This window comes from Aythya ferina (assembly GCF_964211825.1).
Source record: "Aythya ferina genome assembly, chromosome: 14".
In the NCBI taxonomy this organism is placed as follows: Eukaryota; Metazoa; Chordata; class Aves; order Anseriformes; family Anatidae; genus Aythya; species Aythya ferina.
Window position 1 is genome coordinate 97363 of NC_140312.1, and position 22035 is coordinate 119397.

The window sequence follows — 22035 nt, forward strand, 5'->3', positions numbered from 1 at the left end:
TTTTGAAGTTTTCCTCCTCTCTCTCTTTCTAAGTGAGATGTTCACTCTCAAACAGAGGAAATATAAACATTCAACCAGTCACAATTCACCTATTATCAGACAAGTCTCTGCTCTCTCACTTTCAGTCATTTTTATGTTGTATTATACCCTCTGGTGGACAAAAAGCAATTCACAACTGTGAATTAAGTACCTTTAGATCAGCACTATGCTAACTGGAACTTCGTCATGAAAATGTTGAATCAGAAACAAGCATTATTATGTAGTCTTTAGTTTGTGCACTTCAAGGAAGGTCTTTCAGCCACCTTTGCCTGGCTAGATCTGACTCAGCTTCTCCACGTTCTCTCATTCAACCAATGTTAGCTCATACATAGCTTGGCATGCCATTTAGATGTGAATTCAAAATAGAAGTTTAATGTATCTCTATGTGACAATCACTACATTTCAGAAGTAATATAAACAGAGGAATCACAAGTGAGGAGTCCATCAGCTCAGTGCTTTCCCCAAAAGACAGCAGCATGAATACAAAATTAGATTTGAGGATCTGTACAGTTTATTTCTAATTTTAGAAAGCCATCAAAAAATTTCAACTTGCTTTCTTTCTGGTAAGTCACTAAGCATCACTTAAGATAAAAACTTAGTTTTCTTAACTATAAAACTTACATAACCTGTAAAATCTGGAACTATGTGAAGCAATTGTAGTATAGGTTATCAAAGAAAGACAATACATACATTGCTGACAATTTTTCCATTTATTAACTGAATCCTGCTATTTTTTGTTGTTTTACTGATTGTAAACTGACTAGTTTAATTCCCTATTGAAAATCCTTGCAGACTTTTGTTATCATTCTTCAGGGTAAGCTGCTACAGTTCTCTTAGTTTTATCTTTACACAATCACTTTTCTGACTTTGTAATATTCCAATAGAATCCTCTATTCCTATGCTTTCCTACTGAGATGTAGCATTAACTCAAGATTCCTGCTAAGGCTTGGCAGCATAGCATCGTGGGTGCAGACGTGCACTGTGAACAGAAGTTTGCTTTACAGCACTCTGCAGCGTTGCCTACACCCCTGCTCCTGAAAGCTCTAAGAATCACTTGACATCAACTAGTGTGAGCAAGAAATTAAAAGTATTCTCTCAGCTAAGTCCTCTCTGATCTCCTTTTGGCTAGACTCCTCTTGTGTTCCACAAAATTTGATCTATTTTTGACATTTTTGCTCTGCTTGCACTGGGAATTTTTGAAAATTTAGAGTTGAAAGCATTTGCATTATAATGAAAACTGGTCTACAATATTCACACACTTAGAAATCAAGTGCACGTACAGGCAAGACACTATTCAAAAAGGTGATATTCAGTAAAATAGTAACTTCATCTGGCAAGATATTGTTAAATAACTAAACATCTATTTGAAAGAGGTGGTTGTACTAGCTTTCATTCACACATGAAAGCCAGTAATTTGACAGGGAGTAATCATTCTGTTCTTACAGTCCTGACAGCTTTCTCTAGAAAGTTTTAACACAGAATTAAGTTGTGCATCCTTTAGTCTAACTTACCTCCTCTGAAGCGTGTCACCTAGGTAGCAAAAAATCTTTAGTGCTCATTTATGTATTTCTGATACCCATTAACAGGAATATAGATACTACAAACCAGTTACACTTGTCAATTCTTCTACATGGTAAGGCAAAAACCCTCATTACGTTGTACAAGTTAGAAGCAAATAAGATAAAAAAAAAAAAAACTACATAAGCAAAAGTTCTTTTTACTGTATATTTCACTCCATTTTTCAATGCATTTTGAACACACACAAACACACAATTTGCGTGCCAAAGGGGCGTTTCCAACAAAGCTCCAAGAAAAATACTCACCTCCCACTCCTGGCAGTATAGGCATGCTTTAGACCCATCTCCTGTGTGGCAATACAATATTTTGTCCAAACTCTGGATAGTAAGCAGAAAGCTCATCTTCCCCTACTGTTCCCAAAGCAATAAAAATATGTAGAAAGACTGTTGTTGGTTTTTGTTTGTTTTTGTTTGGTTGGATGAATATGTGGAGGGGAGTGTTTCTTTAGAGATAATGAAATTGTCCATCTTGTTTGAACCCATATAGTGTAGGTACCTATACATGGCTTATTTACATGGAAGTGTCAGGCTAATCTTCTTGGACAAGAAACAAGGTAAATCAGCAGGTTGAATTCTGCTGCAGGTTGACTACTTCATGCTGGTACTAACTTATCTGAACCCAAGCAATTACTCCTACAATACTGCAACGAATCATACTCTGACAGTACTGCCTATGGTTATATGCTTGTCATTCAGCTCAGCTGGCCTCCTGCAAAGACAATGACTAAATTTCCCATCTTTAATGAGTCAGTATAGCAATGCATTTTGACTGTTTCTGCAGATATTTTTGATACAGTCTCAGTTGCATATTATAGAAGCCTCAGGCTCAGTCATTAGGAGTACATTCATTTTTGCAGCCCTCCACTAACGTTACCTCTAATGTTATTTGGTTAAATGCAGAATGCTCCTGTCCAAAGGGTGTGTGGTGCAGTAAGCCTATTTAAAGTGAGAATGTGCTGCAAGAGAAGGCAGATACATCACACTATGCTACTGGTAACAGTTGCTCTTAAAAGTTTTGTTGTTGTTTTTTTTGTTGTTGTTGTTTGTTTGTTTGTTTTTTAAATGTCTCCATAGTAGGCAAAATGGAGGTAGTCCTCTGCTTAATAAAAGAAAACATAAGAAATATAGCCAGGTAATGAAAGGATAGGAGCTGAGAAACAGAGCAAGGAGGTAATGGTTTACTTGCAAAGGGGTTATAGAAAATGTTTTAGGAGAAGCAGCACCTTGAAATGTAAATTTACCTGCAACACTGCAGGAAAAACTGTTTGCCACTGTTTCTCTTCATTTCATATTATTTTGATTCTTTGCATTAGCAGTTCTGGCATTGAGCGTTGGGATTCTACAGATAACTGGCATATGAGTGTAACAAAGTCCAGCATTTAGTTCATCCAAAAATGCAGACTTTGTGCGTGCATCCAACTTCACAGATTTATCTGTCCCCTGGAGCTCCCTGCTGGTGCTTCCTCAGCATAACACATCTATCAGAAAATGCTGTGAGATGCCTAGTTCATCAGATCCTCCCCACAGATCAGCTGACCACTGAGGAAAAATTCAAACTTTATTGTTCTGAAGTGATGAAAGGTCCAAGAATAAGTGCATGTAGGTCAAGCCCAGTTTAGAAAGGTAAGACAGAGACAGAAGTTCCGTAAAAGAAAAACCAAGCTCTAATCTGTAGGGTGCAGAGTTCAAGTATAGCTTGAGGCTCAGAAAAAGTCAAGAGTATTTCCTGGACAACTTTGTACTGTACATAGCCCGTTTTCCACCCTACCCTGTCTCACAGGACAAGTTCTTAGCTCCTGTGGAAATTTACTGTCTTCATTTACCATTAAAAGCAATTGTTCTCAAAAGGTACTCTGCACACCTCTTTAGATCTCTTCTGAAGCCTACAGGCTTCAAAACAAAACCTAGAAATAACATAAAACTGAGTTATGTTTACAGCATCTTCTAATAGTGCCAAAATCAAGATGAAAGGTAACCAGGAATCCTTTTTCCTCAGTTAACACTAAAGCACAGCCCCATACAGTACAGCGTATGTATTTATACATATACCAGGTCTTAAACATTACATTCAATAGGCTCCAGACCACACATAACAGGAACTCCTGGGCAACCAGCACTAGGTAGCTCTGCTTGAGTAGAACAATGGGACCAGATGAGCTGCAGAGATCGTCTTCCAACCTCAAACGTTCTATGAAATCACATAGCTTCAGAATATCTTTCCACACATTTGGCTTTACACGGCAACTCAGAGAGCAGCACAAGATGATTCAGCCTGGTGGCAAGTTACAAATTCATAATGGGTCAAGCAAGGAAGTCTATAATACTGAACAGTTACAAAGAGCAATGTGATTCAGCATCTCCCCAGGAAGTTGCAGAGTCATGTGGCAATACAATGTCCCCATCAGAAAGAAGGCCATTTTTTTTCCCCCTTTTTCCAGATTTGTGTCTTAGGCAATAACCCATACTTTCCAGCATTGCATGCAGTTTTGGAAGACAGATAGGAAAACAGCTCAATTCAACAGCTGTTCTCAAGCATACCTTGCCACTTCACAGTTAACAAACAAGTCTCCTCAACACAATGCTCTGTGCAGCCAGAGAACCAGCAGTGTGTTCTATAATCATTTCACTTTCCTCCTAAGGCACATATCTCCTGCTGATTAAGATGGCAAAGGAGAAGTAAAACTCAAAAGTATTGATTTCAATACTTTTGAAATTCAATACTTTTGAAATTCAGGGTTCTGTAGAAATCTTTCTGTGTTTCTATTTGTGCCTGGGCATATTAGGAAAGGGGTATAAATGCTTACTGAACACAGTGGGTTCTACTGCTAGGTATGGATTTAGCCATTTGCTTCACTGCACAATCAAGCTCATAGAAAATACTAGATGGAAACTACATTCCAGCATTTCCTGCTGAAAACACAGAACAGCTGATAGAAGCATTTTACCAAAACAGCACATTCAGCATTCTCATTATCAAGAGAATTTCTATGCAAGACCATGCCATCCAAAGCAGAACTACATCTAGGAACTCACTGAGAGATCACATGGGTGGTGGCAGATTTGCAGAGGCTTTGATTAAGCAGAGCAAAATATAACGGTCACATTTGTACTAGAAGAAAATCATGTCCATACTAAGACATTGTCTTGCTCTAGGTAAGTTCTGCTGCCTGACATCATCAGCTTCATATCACCCTTAATGGAGTCCATAACTACTCCAGACTCTCTTATAACAAAAGTCATTTAATTTCCCTGTACAAGAAGTCAGGGCAAGACTGATCCATTCTTACCCACAGGCTAATGACATCAAGCATCAATGCTGAGTAAAAGATACTTAGTACAGGGTCTAGTTCAGGAGAACAAAGGCAAATCAAAATCCCAAAATTGAGTCTTCAGAAATTCTTCTTATGCTTCAAAGCAGGAGGAGTTCCTGCAAATGAACTGATTCTAGAAAGCATTCTGGAAAGTCACTGTATGAAAATTGAGTAATCCAAGACTATCACAGTACATGCACAAAGAAAAGGCAGGAAGATCAGTATAAGGACAGACTAACCCATCCTTGGCCTCCAAATCAAGCCCCTCACAATGAATTAGATAATTAATTTGCTACAGAGATTTTTAGTTTAAAAAAAAAAAAAAAAAAAGTCCAGAAATGTGGTCACGGAAGTACTTAGTGTATAAAGAAATAAAGAATAATGGTTTTGTCTTGTTCAATACAGTAAAGTCTAGTAAGCAGTTTCTCACAACTGAATCTTTCACATATTCAGCAAAGATTTTTGTTCCTCATGGAGAGAGGAATTTCCATTGGAAACAGGAAGAATTCTTGCTTTGGTACATGCCTTTGCATGTACTAGCAAGACATGTATACAATGATTGTTAATGAACTAAAAAAAATTACAAAACTTTTTTTTTTGTTTGTTTTAAACACAAATCTCAAAGTCAGATCAAAGGTTTTCTACTGGATCCTGGGTAAGGACTTGTGGATACTTTAGGACAAGTATTTCTGATATGGTTGGTCAAGATTTAAAATTTTAAAAGCTACAAATAAAAGTAAAAACAACTTAATTTGTTTCCACCCAAAAATGAAATAATTCATAAGTTTGCCACCAAGACAATGGGAAACAATACAAATTTCAGTCCCAGTCTTAAACATTATAAACTTTTGAAGTATGACTCTTTAGGACAGAAATATTTGTGAAATCTTACTTGCAGTAGGGCTTCTATACATTGTCAACAAAATACTCAGCTTTGTGAAAAACCCACTGCAATGCTGTCAGAACTGTAATAGCAAGAGACATGAGAAAACATGAGTGTCTGCACCTAGAGCTGTAGTTTCAGTAAAGATTAAAACCACCAAGTATTCATTCCAACAGTCATGTCCATAAGGGTACTCCCGCACTAAAAGTTTCCACAACAAGAACTCTACTTGTTTCGCATGGGTGTGCATACAAGGGATCTCCCCTTACCAATACTCAATGGATTAGAATCTATGGCATGCATGAAAATTTCCTCTGCAGTTTCACTCCCACAATACATATTCCACATACAATGTGCTTCTGTCCCAAATGTTGCATATTGCTCAGGTCTCAGGGCATTGATAAACAAGGCTAATGGTCACACAGAGAAAATATGTGCAAGGGCTGGAGTAGGACAAAGCAAGAAGACTGATAAAGTACAATAGTGTTCACTGGTCCCTGCAATTTATAATCCATAAATGTAATCCTAGAACTAGTGAAGTTCATACATCAGGCTCAGTTCCTGTGCCCTGAGGAATGGATCTCCTAAAGCTAAGAGACAAGGGCTTCTGAAATTCTCAAGTACACTTGCAGACTAATGAGCCAGATTTTCCCCAGAAATCTTCTAGAATGAAAGAATTTGTCTGTATTAAAAAGCACCATGATGACATGGAGTTACACAATTAAATGGCAAAGTAACGCTCTCCCTGCCTTTACCCACTACACAGGACTCCTCTCACTGTCGTGCTATTACAGGAATCAAAGTAAACAACAGAACCTGAAATAAAAAGCAGCTTCAAAAGCAACCAAAATCTTATGGATGAGCAACTTTCCTTCTCAATAGTTACTTCCTCTGGATATCTCTATCTACTCTTTCACATGTGCATATAACAGCACATTTTCTTCATAACTCAGCTTTTCAATTTCCTCAATTAACCTTCCAGAAAAAAATAAAATAAAACCCAATCTCTTCATTTTCCAGTACTAGGAACTAGAATCTGGCACACTCCTCCCATGAGCCAGTCCTTTATGTTCAAAAGCACTCAACAGTCACCTTCTGAAAGGGGAAGGACATAACAGCTATGGTCCATTTTTAAAAAGGGTGAATTGTTGTGGGCACTTCCAACAACACACAGCTGCAGAAGGATACTCAGAGCAAGATAAGATATTCTAGGGAACCACCCACCTCTGTGGAACTCCATTGTCTAATTATTTTTCCAGCTTCTGTTCAACAGGTGTCTCTAACCCTAGCCTGTTCTCCCAATAAAGATTCTTCGCAACTAGGATTATACAGAGGGAATTCCAAAGCAACAGGTTATGTACAGACATAGTGTTCCCTCCAAGAGAGGAATGAAAAGGAGAAAATTCCTGAGGATTTGTATCCTCTGATCCATGTTCTGAATCCCAGCCTCCCCCTTGCCTTGGAATGAGCTCTACTAAGCAGCATCTGTTATGTACATCAATCTCAGCTCCCTTCCTTTGGAAGAGTTTCCACTCAAAAGTGACAGGCAAATCCTAGGACAGAGATAGGTGCTGGGGAGGGGAGGTCTCCTTAGGATGACTCGCCAGAAGCAAGAGATCCTGCAGCTTTCTTCCTAGGGCGGGCTTTCACACTTTTTACTGGAAGCTGAGGAGAAAGAAATAGAGGCATTTCATGTTAGTTTACTGTAGCACCTAAATGTCAAACAGAAAGAGATAAGGATGCAAAGTGAAAATAGGACAAAACAACTACAACACAATGACCCTGTTTCTGTCCCTCATCATTTCAAAGAGGCTATTTAAAAACTCCATTTGTTTTTAGTTAACAAACAAACCACGCTGAGCATATCCTTCAAATAGCAACCTGTAGTGGGTTTACGTGGCAAGGTTTTGGTAGTGGGGGGACCATAGGGGTGGCTTCTGTGAGAAGAATTCGGAAACTGCCCCATGTTAGATAAGGGCCCCGCCACTGGCCAGAGCCGAGCCAATAAGCAATGCTGTTTGTGCCTCTTTGAGAGCATATTTAAGAAAGGGGAAAAAAAATGCTGCTCAACAGCAGCTGGGAGAGAGAGGAATTAGAAACTGCCTTGCAGACACCAAGGTCAGTGAAGAAAGAGGGCAGGAGGTGCTCCAGGTGCTGGAGCAGAAGTTCCCCTGAAGCCTGGGGAGAGGACCATAGTGGAGCAGGCTGTCCCCCTGCAGCCCATGGTGTACCATGGTGGAGCAGATTTCCATGCTGTAGCCTGTGGAGGAAAACACGGTGGAGCAGGTGGATCTTCTCTGAAGAAGGCTGTGGCCTGTGGAGGACCCCTCCCAGAGCAGTTTCTAGGCTGGACCTGTGGCCTGTGGAGAGGAGCCCACACAGGAGTAGGTGACCTGGCAGGAGCTGCCACCCATTGGGGACCCATGTTGGAGCAGTTTGCTCCTGACGGATGGACCCTGTGGTACAGACCCGTATCTGGAGCAGTTTTTGAAGAGCTGCTGCCTGTGGGAAGCCCATGCAGAATCAGTTCAGGAAAGACTGCATTCCGTAGGAGACCCCACATTGGAGCAGGGGAAGAGAGTGAACATGAAGGACTGGCGAAGACAAAGTGCTATAGACTGACCACAACCCTCCTTCCCCCGTTCCCCTGTGCCACTCAGGGAGAGGAGATGGAAAGAGGGTGGATGGAGGGAAGGTGTTTTTGGTTTCTTTCCTTTGTTTCTCACTTCCCTAGCTTGCTAGTAAATTTTTTTGCCTATTACTATCTCCCTCCTCTGAGTCTCTCAACCCTTAAGCCCTTTGCGTCATATATTTCTATATTCACAATAATCAGCATAGAGTCTTTACTGCCTTTTCAGAATTGTGTCACTTAAATTCCTCTCTAGGAAGCTTGGAATAAAATTTTATTCCTCTTGCCTCCCTGCCCCTGTCTACTACGCTACAAAAGGAAGAAGGGTCAACACAAAAGTAACTTCAGGGGATTTAAAAGAGATCTAGGCTGATTTTGAACGCATCTTTAGACATACATGTTACAAAGAGTACCTATTCATATACAAAAGTGTCCTGGACGCTGTAAAATCAGATTAACAGTATGAATTAACATGATGCTCTGAGCAAGCACTCTCCTCCAAATTATTTAATGTTTAGCCTGAAAAGCTCTACAATGTGATTTGTTAATACACCACTATATTAAATAAAAATTACATGTAAATAAAATCAGGAGTCCAAGTTGAACCAAGAAAAGAGAATCCCTACTTCTCAAAATGGAGAAGCACTTTATCATTTATAAATCAAACCAGACGAAATGTTGAAGTAAGACTCAAAAACTAGAAGGCACTGTCTCAAAAAGCATATTCTACAAAACACACCAACAGCTGAAAAATATCATTAATCTACCATAGCTCTTGGACACTATGTAATTTATTTTCATGTATAGTTTGTTTTAATATCGAGAATACAGACAATTCATGACAATCTGAATTGCTGTAAATATCTTGGATCAGCACATGGCCATGTGGTGTGGATAAACTCAACAATGACTAGTTATCTCTGGAGCCCCCAGCACAAGAATGATGTTGATCTATTAGAGTGGGTCCAAAGGAGTGCCACAAAGCTGATCAGATGTCTGAAGCACCTCTCCTACCAAGAAAGGCTGAGAGAGCTAGGACTGTTCAGCCTACAGAAGAGAAGGTTCCAGGGTAACCTCATTGCAACCTTTCAGTACTTAACGTGGATTTATAAAAGTCCACAAATGGAGAGCGACTCTTTGCTCAATCAGATAATGACAGGACGAGGGGGGATGGTTTTAAACTAAAAGAGGGAAGATTTAGATTAGAGGGTAGCAGGAAATTCTTCACTCAGAGGGTGGTGAGGCATTGGAACAGGTTGCCCAGAGAAGCTGTGGATGCCCCATCCCTGGAGGTGTTCAAGACCAGGTTGGATGGGGCTCTGAGCAATCTGATCTAGTGGGTGGCATCCCTGCCTATGGCAGGGGGGTTGGAACTAGATGATCTTTGAGGTCCCTTCCAATCCAAGCCATTCTGTGATTCTATGATCTAAACCTCAAGATGATGAAAACCTACAGAGGAGAAGAAAGGAGAACGTGCAGATAAATTTCTTCAAATCTAACATGCAGAACAGTAGAAAGGCTTAAGAGGGAACAGAACAGCTGAATTTTAGATGAGGAGAAAGTTGCTGTTACAGGGATAAAGGTCACATAAATGTTATATACTGTATATATAATATATACATATATATAGTATTATATACTGTAACAGACAAGAGGGAGAATCATAGAATCATTAAGGTTAGACCTCCAAGATCATCTGGTCCAACCATCCAAAGGACTGGAGGGTAGAGCCAACAGTAGACATTAAAAATACCTAATGCCCCCACCCTTAAACACAAACCTAAATGAAAGCAAAGCTAGGACATGGCTTATGACAGAGGCTTACAGACAAAAACACAAAAGCAAGAGACCAGTATAGCATATAGACAGCAAGTCCTTTGATATAGGACTCCAGCAGTAAACGGTCCAACAACATTTACATAAACAGCTTTTAAACACACAAAATACGAAGCCAGAGCCTTCTGACAAAATTCACAAATCAGTACCTGTGCTGGAAATAACTTACACACCAGCTTACCTCAGCTTTTGTCATCTTCTTGGTAGCTTTGAGGCTCTGAGTACGTTTTGGCAGTTTGTCTCCTGCATCTTCATCTGATGGGTCTGTTCTGGTTTCTGTCAAGGTTCCATTAGACCTCTGTGCCAAACTGCTCTCCTCTCCTGAGGAGTAACAGGAAGCTAAGGAGTAAGAAAGTTTTTTCAAATACTTTTGAAAAGACACATCTAGATCTAAAATGTTCCATCCTTAAGGGCCACATAGAAGGGAGACATCAACAGTATTTACGCATAATCCAAGAAATCCATATGTTAGTATATGGGAAAGGACTGGGAAAACAATACAACTTCTCCCTGATAATTTGCAATCTTGTAGTCCTTCTGAGACCCCTGCATGAAGCCCAGGGAACCCTTCCTCGCCTGCTGGGTAACCATGCAAGGCCTCAAACAGTGGCCCAGCAGGGGTGTTCTGTACCTGAATCCTCAATGGTTTCAAGGAGACTTGCTCCAGGGGGTTGCAGCTGTGGCTCATGGCTTCGCAAATGGACGGTATCTTCATCCCGGATAAGAGTGAGATCCTGCATGCTGAAACTTCGTAGCTTCTCAGACAAAACTCCTTGGCCCTAAGAGGACATAAGAATTATGGTGAAGGACACTTCACGCTCACCCAGATCATCCCACATGGGATCATTCAGAAGACAGAAGGTGCCCCATTCCTCACTAGGGTACTCTATAAAAAATAAAAATAAAAAAGCAACACCCACCACAGAGAGAAGGGAAAAAAGAAAAGTATGCTCCCAAGACCAACACAAAAGAGGCTAGAGCAAAACCCATTCTCCCTTCACTTTCCATAAATCAAAGGATTAACTACAAACAAACTGAAGGAAAGGTAAAGTATATCATTCTGAACAGGCACCAGCATCCCTAACAGACCCATATCACTAATTGCTGGTACACAAAACTAAACTATTGGGGAATTCCTGAATGTTACAGAAGGTTAGATTGTGTTTGTAGTGCACAGGTGTTGCATTACCTTTGCAGCTGCAGTAACTGCTGCATTGGCAGCCAGGTTTAACCCTCTCTTGCCAACTCGCATCATGGTTTCATAGCTCTTGTCACGAGCCTGAGTAATGTATTCATCAATTTCCTAGAAAGGCAGTGTGGAACACAGCATTTAGCTTCTAGTTACAAACATGCTCAAAATCTCCCCCACTATCACCTTTAAAACCCATAGCTCATAAGGACACCTTTTTTTCCAGGCTGTCAGCACAAGCTGTGCTGCATTTTCTCTGCTACTTAGAGAATGCTTGCAAATGCAACCTTAAATTAAAGAATGTTTTCTCCAAATTGCAACAATTGAAATGAAGCAGTTGCTTATACTGAGAATGTGAAAAACACAGCCTGACTACAGAACGTGCTGCTACTATCATGATTCAAAGAACTTAATTACTGATAGTGACAATAAAGGCTAAAGATACTGAGTTAAGCAAACATACTAAGCATTAGGCAAGATAGTGGCTACATTACAGTCTGTGGTCGGCTGTACACAGCCCTCGTTGTCAGAGACATTATCATTCTATACCCACTAATGTCAGCACAATCATGATTCATGCATTTTAATTTTCATTGTAGCATAACTGAATCAGAATTCAGTCAACTTCCAGACAGATCAGTCTCTTCCAACAATAAGTGAGTACCTTCTCCTTATTGGAGAGCGTTGGGTGCACAAACTTCCTGTAGAGGACACTGGAGCCCTTGGTGTAAGGGGAGAGCAGCCAAATCACAAATGCGATTTTCAACTCAAAATAAAAAGGAAACCTGAGAGAAAGAGAGAAGGAGAGAGAGAGAGAAAGAGAGAGAGAGAAAGAGAACGAGAACTAGAATCAAGATCAGCACAGAGACAGAGATAACCATTAGAGAGCAGCACAGGCAAAAAGAGTAAAGAGAAGGTAAGGACTCAGAAACATAAACGAATCAATATATCAGGTCAGAATAGCACAATCCTCTCTGGAATCCTAGAACATACCTTCTTTGAGTCTCATTTAGTCTTTCATCCATAGCCATGAAAACTCCATAAACAGGGCATCTCTCAGCCCTGCAAACACACCAAATTAAAATCTGACAGCTACTCTCACCATTCTTAAGTTTGTTCAAAGACTATCCACTGGATAATAACATTACAGCCATTTCCCTCTCTTTTTCCAAAGTTTTCAATTAAATATCTCAAGAGAGCTCTCAAGTTGCTGCTAAGGCTGATAGCTAAGAGCAGGCAGCATGCAAGTCTTTCATTGCTATCCCTTACACAGTGAAGTCTCTGGGAAGGGAGAGTAGTAGAGACTCCAATAAGCAAATGTAAACTTTCTGATGCCTGTTAGTACTGAGAGACTTCTGTTTTCAGTGGTTCACTTTTAAGTAGGTGAATGAGCCAAAGCTCTTGTACTTTTTAGATCCTGACTCTTCAATTTTATTTTCAGGAATAGGCAAAATAGCTGAGCACTTATGTAAGGTACACGCAACAATTTCATGTTTCTTTAAAAGATGCAACTCTGACTAGACTGTATTCTTTCAGAGATGCGTGCAAATCACAAACATTAAAGCAATGAAGAAACTGACCAAAAATTAAAGCATAGAAGAAACCCTGTTCTAATGGAACAGCTAAAGACACATAATGACAATTTGTCATTGCTGAAGGCCTCCATTTGATTATTGCCAAGTGTGACACAGCTCTGAGAGAATTAAAATCTGTTTTACCCCAACCCAACCCACATCCAGCAGTTGAAGACATTTTCATCATGCAAAACACCACTCAGAGCAGAGATGTATTTGATCTGCTCCTCTGTACAACGGGCTTGCAAAGCAAAACAGGTCATAGAATTATAGAATATTCAAGTTGGAAGAGACTCACAAGAATCATAAAGTCCAACTCCTGGGTCCCTAAAGGACCACACAATAAATAAAGAAATAGATAATGCGTCTGAGAGTGTTGTCCAAACACTTCCTGATCTCTGACAGGCTCGGTGCCATGACCACTTCCCTAGGGAGCCTCATTCCAGTGCCTAACCACCCTCTCAATGAAGAACATTTTCCTGATATCCAGCCTGAACCTCCCCTGGTCCTTTACCATCTTTTTAAAATGTCTTTTAGATCATCATTTCTCAAACCTCTTTACCTAATAGCTTGTCAAAAATATATGCTATGAATGGATGAAGACCCTCTGACAGAGCCTGTGTACCTACATGTATCTTAACTGTCTGAAAGCACAGAATATGAACCAGTTTAGACAGCAGCTTAGACCTACAGTGTCTATAAACCCGTAGACTCTCCATGGGCATAAAAACTCCTAAATGAGAGAGCTTATCCTTAGGAACCTACATGACCTTAAAAACATTAAAAAAAACAAACAAACAAAAAACCCACGCACCAGCATGGTACTCACCAAGAAAGAACAATGTCTGTGAGTGTTTCTGCAGTGGTGAAAAAGGCAAACACAATCCAGTACATCATCCACTTCACCTGCAAAAGAGCAGTCACTCAGTAGACATCCATCAGAAACAAGAAAAATAGCAAAACAGCTTCTCAAAAATGACTCATCATTTTCACACACTGAGATGAAGTCAGCAAAAAGAAGGCATAGATAATCAGCATTAGAGAGGGTCACATATGAAATGTTACATTATAGTTTAGGGAAATATGTAAGATTAATATACTCTAAATATATAAATATAGCAATCATCAGCTCAATGTCCGGGTGGAGACCAGTGATGAGTGGTGTCCCTCAGGGGTGTGTACTGGGACTAGTATTATTTAACACCTTTGTCAGCAAACATGAACAGTGCGATTGAGTGCACCCTCTGTGAGTTTGCGTATGACACCATGGTGAGTGGCGCTGTTGACATGCTGGAAGGAAGGGCCGCGATCCAGAGGAACCTGGGCAGGCTTGAGAGGTGGGCCTGTGCAAACAAGACAAAGTTCAAGAAGGCCAAATGCAAGGTTCTGCACTTGGGTCAGGGCTACCCCAAACATGAATACATGCCAGACAATGAGTGGATTGAGAGCAGTGTTGCGGAGAAGGATTTAAGGGTACTGGTGGATGAAAAACTGAGTATGAGTCGGCAGTATGCACCTGCAGCCCAGAAAGCCAACCACCTGAGCTGCATCAAAAGAAGCATGACCAGTGGGTTGAGGGAGGTGATTATCCCTCGCTTGTGAGACACTACCGCGTTCAGCTCTGGGGTGACCAGCACAAGGACATAGACCTGTCAGCGTGGGTCCAGGGGAGGGCCACAAAAATGATCAAGGGGCTGGAGCACCTCTCCTACAAAGACACGCTGAGGGAGGTGGGGTTGTTGTCTGGAGAAGAAAAGCCTCTGGGGAGACCTTATAAGCAGCCTTCCAGTACCTAAAAGGGGCCCACAGGAAAGATTCTTTATCAGGGAGTGCTGTGATGGGAAGGACAAGGGGTAATGACTTTAAGCTAAAAGAGGGTAGGTTTAGATTAGGTGTTAGGAGAAAAGTCTTCACTCAGAAGGTGGTGAGGCATTGGAACAGGTTGCCCAGAGAAGCTGTGGATGCCCCATCCCTGGAGGTGTTCAAGGCCAGGTTGGATGGGGCCCTGGGCAAACTGATCTAGTGGGTGCCACCCCTGCCTATGGAAGGCGGTTGGAACTAGGTGAACTTTGAGGTCCCTTTCAAAATCATAGAACGATTTGGGTTGGATGGATTGGTTGTATGTCTGTCCTGTAACAAAATCATGACACAACAATAGCGTTATAGTCCCAAATAAACTAACTGTCTAAAACCAGTAAGTAGTTCACTTTGAGTATAGTTATATTCTTTAATATATAATGAGTATGCTAATAAATACATGTGCACTTAATTAGTTTCAACTGTAGCCCTACTTTTTCTTCATTTTAAATGTTATCTTGGGGGCAGAAGAAGAACTACAGATGTAGTATTTTGCTCTAACTTATTAAGGTGAATTAGAAGCATAGGACCACTTAGGTTGGAAAAGACCTCTAGGATCATCTAGCCCAACCTTCAACCTAGCACAGCCAAGTCCACCATTAAACCATGTCACTAAACTCTACATCTACACATTTTTTGAAGACCTCCTTCAACTCAACTACTTCCCTGGCTATTCTTAGTCTTCATCAATGCTCTCAGAAATTCCTTCAGCATTTCTCTTTTCTTTTTAAAGAAAGACCCAGTAAGAGAGGCAAGAAAGCAAAGAACATAACATATAAACGCATCTTCTTGTTTAGGCTCTTGAATGCAGTTTACAAACTGTACTTTGTGCTATTATGGCACACCTATATACCTAAACCCTATCTCCCAACTTCCATCTTTTCTATGGAGCAGTAAACGTCTTGTTTCCTTTGAAAAAGAGTAATTACACCTTTCCCTCTCTCTCCCCATCTCTGTCATTTTTGTAGCAAGTCTGCCAGCTACAGACCAACCAACATTATTATGTAAGAGGAATCAGTCAAATTATGAAAACCGCTACCCAAACATTTCCATTAATAATAGGGCCAACATAAATGAAATTGACTGTTTTCTGTGCCATCAAGAAGTAAAAATAAATTTAAGTAGGAAATAAATGGAAACAAGAGGTCACCTTTGCTAAAAGCAACTTAACACTCAGTGTCATCAAGAATGAGAAAAGGAATAATTTGAACCACGGAAATCTCACATATTAAAACCACACGTTAACACACATACTAAAGTTATGTGAATAGGTAAGCGAGGGTCTTACTATAGCAAATAGTGTTGTAAAAGCAGATATTTCCCCAACTTGTACGTGATGGAAAATAATATCATCTGTTCTTGAAAGACCCTCCAGAACTTTCCAAAAAGGCTTAAAAGGAAAAGAAATGCTGCCTCAAACCCTGAAACAATAGCCAGCTTTTAAAAAGGTGATTAGTGCTTCAAATATTTTCCATTTTATTGTGCAACTTTTCACAACAGAAAGTAGCAAAACATGAATTTTATGGTTCCCCTCTCCTCCTCCCTATAATCATCAATTCAGACAGCACAGGTGTTATTGACTTGAGTTCTAAAGCAACTCTATGAAATTAATGATTAACTCTTTGATGCAGCAACATAATCAGCTCTTGTACAAAAACAATTGTGAATAATGACAAATCAAAGGTGGCAAATGGGGATCCAAGTGGGTGAGAGATTTCAGAGACTCTCTGTACCAATAAATCTTACTTCAGTATTATGCAAAATTAAGGCAATCATAACAAAAGTAAGCATTAAATACATAGATATATACAACATAATACAGAATTATTTTTTTATGAGGAAAAAATAACTGTAGCAGAAGTCTTTGACTGTTTCCATTAGCTCTCACTATAGTGGTTGGCTAATGGTAATGGAGTTTTTACTAAGTTTCCAACAAGCCTACATAAACATTCAAAAAAACTGAATTGCTGAAGATAAAAGGTAAAGGCACTTGAGGACTAACAACTAGTCCAAAGGGAGGAAATGAAGTGTAAAAATAAATGGTCACTTTTCAGAATGAAAAGAATGTCACAAATATTCTCGTTACATAAATTAGTTCACAACGCTTGAGTGGTCACAGTAGACAGCCTGATGAAACTAAGTTCCGCCCCATCAGAGTTTTTCAGTAGTAACACAATGTTCAGGAGTATTAGAAAAGGAAGAGAGAAGAACAGAAAACATTGTTATGTTACTATTTAAGTGTACTATATGTTCACATCTTCAACACTGGGCATGGGTCTGGCTTGCCCTGTCTCCTTCTGCCATCCGTCATCCTACCCCCTACAGCCAAAGAAAAAAGAAATATAGTTAAGTAAGTGAGAGGGACTCAACTTTTAGCTCTAGAAGTCCCTGAAGTGCAGATTACCAGATGCTAAAAGAGCAGAACACAAGTGGGATGGTGAAGAGGGAAGCATCACTTTTTTTCCCCCCGCTTATAATTTTTGTTATCCACAGATTACTAACCTTCTAAAACTAATCCTGTGCTGTATTTGTTTTTCAATCCATTAAAAAAGAGTCAAGTCTCTGTTGCTCAGCAGTTGATCACCAATTTCAGCTAACTTGCACCAAGAACCTAAATAAACTCTGTAAATGTAAACATATTATTGGAATGTAGATTTGACCAAAGCTGCAGACCACATGTGAAAGGAAAACAGTTACTTTTAAAACAGCCTAAGGTGCTAGAAGCAATTTGTCAGGGCTGCTCGAAGACATAAATCTATATCACAGCATGGCAAAAAAGTGTTTGCACTGTACTCTGATGCCATTTCTGGACTGCTTGTAATATCTTGATCCGTATCAATGCAGTCTGCAATACATCACACTCTCTAGCATATATATACACCTGCAAGATCTTTCTCCCCAACTCGCGTTTGCTCTTAGTAGTACACAGCTGGCTTGAAACTATGGACCACAGCTTTCAAATTTTCCACTGCCTTGTCATATAAGAAGCAGTTTGAATAGATGTTGGCCCCCTTTCCTGAGTTTAACAAAACCATTTTTCCTGTCTTTCTGCTTCTGTCGAGAAATACAAAGCTGTCTAAAGACTACTGATTTGGGCAGTTGGAATCCAGCATCTACATGTTTAATTCTCATGTGGTCCTCTTAAAGAAAAATAATTCACATATAAGATCAGTTTTAGCAGTACGAATATATTTTCTTTAACTAACTCCAGTATTTTAATTGAAGACAAAAAAAAAAAAAAAAAAAAAAAAAAGGAAATTTTCTATTGCAGCTGTCCAGAACTATCTACTTCAAGAAAACTATATCAATGAAGTATTAAACAAAAGCCAAAACCAGATGTCATTCTTTTCCATATCAGCCCCAGCAGGACTTACAACCAGGTGATTAGTTGACATTCATGTTATGACAACTTTATGATACTCAAGTACCAGACCTCATTTCTTTTTAATCATCAGATTAATAAAGTCCTGCTGCAATTAAGATGACGTCTACCAACACAAATTCAGATTAGTATGTTTGTATTATGCAAGACACGTTGCATTTCTGTACCTCAACAGCCAACTTACCCTAAGAAAATAAGCAGGCTTTTACAGGAAAGCATCTACAAAGTCAAAGGCTCTGTATTTACTGGGCCTTTGAACTCCAGAACAAGCCATGTGTGGTGGCTGTTTTAAAAAAGGAGAGTTTTTGTTTTTAAATCCCTCAAATTCTCAACAACACATTTCAACACATTTTCAAACTGTGAAAAATGGGCCTGCCTTACAGCTAACACAACTTCTGTAACCGGAAAACAATAGTTCCATGACAGACACTTAAGAGCCAAATAAAAATTCCAAGTAAAAACCTGCCTTTGATGCAACAAAGATCATAGAAAACTGGTCTAAAAGAAAACGAGGAGAGAAAACAGCAGCAGTAAGACTACCAGATAATTATGAAGTCACGGGATCATTCAACTACTCAGTTTCTTGTATGCTTTCCTTTTGGTTTTTAACGTTATCATAGTATATAGTATTCCTGACTGTACCTCTAATACTCACTTAAAACACTGCGTTGATTATCAGTGCCTACTGAACATTCACATTTTGACTTCTCTGCTGAAGGCATGAAAAAAAAAAAAAAAATCAGCCAAGCTAGATGATGTAGTTTTAAAAGCTGTCCACTATGAATAGACTCTACCTCAGCTGCTCTCTCCTTCAAAAACCAATGTGCTGAATTTTAAGCCGGTGCATAGGAAACACCTAGGCAATTCTAGAGGACCGAAGCAGAATGAGACATACCCTGCAATATTTACTATTGACACGTCATTTTCTAAGCAGCAAACAGAGCCAATTGGATCAAGAGTCGCAGACTGCACCACAAAGAAATACTGGCAAATTATATTCTATTCGGCCATGTTACCTCTCTTCTCTATCTGATTATTCACTGCTCTAAATACACAGAAATTCTTCCCATCCATAAAACAAATAGCTCATCTCCTCTAATCGTCTTAGAACAGTGCTTCTGTAAGAAACCAACACCCTGCATCACTGAAAACTATTTGGTGTTTTAAATATGGCAATTGCAACAATGACGTAGGCAGAGAGAGAGAGAGAGAAGGAAATGTTTCCAGGATGGAATGAGAATGAAGTCTTGACCAACAGGAATTGCTGATCACAAGCAAGGTTGATAGGAAAATACAAACCATGCATGATTATTTAGGTTTTTAGAAGAAAACAAAAGCAGTACTGAAAAAGCCGTAAAAGGACACAAAGTAAGAACAAAGTTGGAGAAAAGAACTTGTCCCTGGACTTCCATATGCTTCCAGACCACACTGTTCCTCCTATTTTCCCATCCTCAGCCAATATTTCCTGGAGGGGGAAGAAAAAAACAAAACACAGAAAACCCACGTTTATGGCTCGAAACCTCCCATTTCAGAAAGTGTCCTTCCTCGAAACATCTCCAAAGTCTGTCAGGGCTGCTCTTCAGGCGGCCCGTCCGACCTGACACCGCTGCGGGCCGAGCAGCCCCTGACACTGGGCCAGGGCCAGGACCAGGCCGTGGGCTCGCAGGGAGCCGCGAAGGACGGGGCGACCACCGCGCCCACACGGCGAACCCGTACTCACATATTCCTTCACGTTTTTCGTCTTCACGGCCTTGTAGGAGGAATACGCAGGGTAGAGGGTGCCGAAGATCAGCCTGCAAAAAGCGCAGAACCCTCAGCGCCTCACGGCCCCGCAGCGCTCCGCACGCCGGCTGCCTCCGCCCTGGGCGGCTCCCGCTCCCCCGCCCCCTGCCAAGGCGCTGCTCTCGGGCCGCGGCGGCCAGCGCGGACCCGCCGGGACGCGGCCGCGGGCGACCGCGAGGCAGCGCCCGCCCCGCGGCCCCTCCTCGCCCCGCGGCCGAAACCTGCGGCCCCACCGGGGGCGGCCGCGCCCCGCAGGGGCTCCCCGGAGCGCCCCAGCCCCGAGAGGGCCCTGCGCATCCCCCCGCCCCGGCACTCACACCACGAGGCGGGAGATGATCCAGGAGACCATGGCGGCGGCGCCGGGTTCCGCGGCGGCGGGAGCCGACTCTTAACGGGCAGGCTCCTGCAGCAGGCGCAGCCCCGCCCCGGCACTGACAGGGGCGGAGCCGAGGGGCCGCATCGCTCCCCGTGCCGCCGCAGAGACCCCGCCGCCCCGCCCCGCCCCGCCCCGCCGGAAGCGAGCCGAGGCGGCAGCGCCGAGGCAGCCGCAGTGGCTCCCGTGTCTGCCCGCTCCGCTGGAGGGGGCAGCGGCGCTCCCCGGGGGACAGGGCCGAGGGCAGCACTGCAGGAAAGGGGACCTGCTGGAGAGACGGCAGCAGAGTAACACGCACAGCGTAAGAAGATGACAGAAGCGTGATGACTGAAGGCGATAGGCACTTCAGGAGGCAGTAATAGAGCCGGCGGAAGAAGCCATCTTCCAAAATTAGAAGTTACCTGTTCTAGGAGGCCCTACACAACAGCCATCAAAATGATGCAAATAAATGGGCTACTTAAAATCTTACCAAAACTCTCAGCTTCACCGAAAAATGTCTGTAAAACAATTAACTCACAGATACAGCAGAGGTCGTTATCCTAAGGGATGAAAACTGTTCTTTGTAGTTTCGTGGATAACTCACTGTTGCCTAGTGCCCTCACTCCTAGGAATCACAGATGAGAGGCCTAGGATTGCTTACCTGTACAAACACATCTGAATGGGGAGACAAGTAAATATTATTCATGTGTATGTTTAAACATACTAGTGTGCCAGAAAACTGAGCAGCAAAAGTTGTTATAGTGACTCAGCAGAGAGTACTGTTAAGAGAATCACCCTTTTCGGTCGTTGCAGGAGTTAGTTAAATGTTTTGCCACCCCTAAGGAAACTAGAGACAAAGACTGATCAGGCTCAATACACAGACCTTTGAATCACACGAAGATGACCATTACACAAGCTGAATTTCAATTTTAAAATATATTAATTTGCTAGAAAGCCTTATGCAGTTCTTTAACTAACAAAAAAGACACCCCCCCTCCCCATCCCCCAACAACATAAACATCAAAACACTAAGGAATGTACTATGGCAAAATCTCATTACTTGCCAAATAGCCTTTCTGAAAAATGAAAGAAAGGGAGCAAGAACTGTGATTTGCTAGGGAACAATTTTCTCACGGATGCATGAGCCTCAGTGGTAATGAGCAATGATGAAAAACACACAACATCAGCAACTTTCCATTACATGCAAGAGCTGAAAACAAAACTGTCACTACAGACAGTGACAAAGAACATTCTGTCACAGTCTGCTTTTGGATATGAATGGCCACAATATGATGCATAAGGGACTGCACAATTTACACCACTGATTGCACAATTGACCTACAAATAGGATAAAGGTAATCTGCTCTCACACATCCAAGTAACACAAACCTGCACTTCCCTCATCAGAACAATTGCATTTCTATCCCCACGAGTTTTGTGCCAGGGATCAGGTAGAGAACAGCTCTGTTACTTGAATAATACGCTCATGTTCAGGTGAGTGAAAGATGCAAATGGAGAAAATTCAGAGACTTGTTGAGTACAATGTATGAAAAGACTGTGAGTGCTGAGTAACTGCAGCATGGGTATGTGACACACAAAGAAAACGTGCCTTAGTGTTCTGAAC

At 41.3% G+C, this 22035-nt stretch overlaps 1 protein-coding gene across 1 annotated transcript; it reads right to left on the reverse strand.

Moving 5' to 3' along the window:
- Nucleotides 1–3160: 3160 nt before the first annotated feature.
- REEP2 (receptor accessory protein 2) lies at nt 3161–20522 on the reverse strand. Its single transcript, XM_084535513.1, has 8 exons — nt 20377–20522; nt 19998–20070; nt 13868–13944; nt 12129–12249; nt 11465–11578; nt 10907–11054; nt 10457–10614; nt 3161–7475 (listed from the first exon to the last, which is right to left on the reverse strand). The coding sequence occupies exons 1-8, from the start codon at nt 20406–20408 to the stop codon at nt 7401–7403; spliced, it is 798 nt and encodes a 265-aa protein (XP_084391639.1). The 5' UTR covers nt 20409–20522; the 3' UTR covers nt 3161–7400.
- Between the last annotated feature and the right edge of the window lie 1513 nt (nt 20523–22035).

Coding starts and splice junctions, on each gene's coding strand:
- REEP2 (XM_084535513.1), bottom strand. CDS start 20,408: ATGGTCTCCTGGATCATCTCCCGCCTCGTGGT. Junction 12,250..13,867: donor ACAGACATTGTTCTTTCTTG/GTGAGTACCATG, acceptor TCTTTCTCTCAG/GTTTCCTTTTTATTTTGAGT. Junction 10,615..10,906: donor TGAAACCATTGAGGATTCAG/GTACAGAACACC, acceptor CTTACTCCTTAG/CTTCCTGTTACTCCTCAGGA.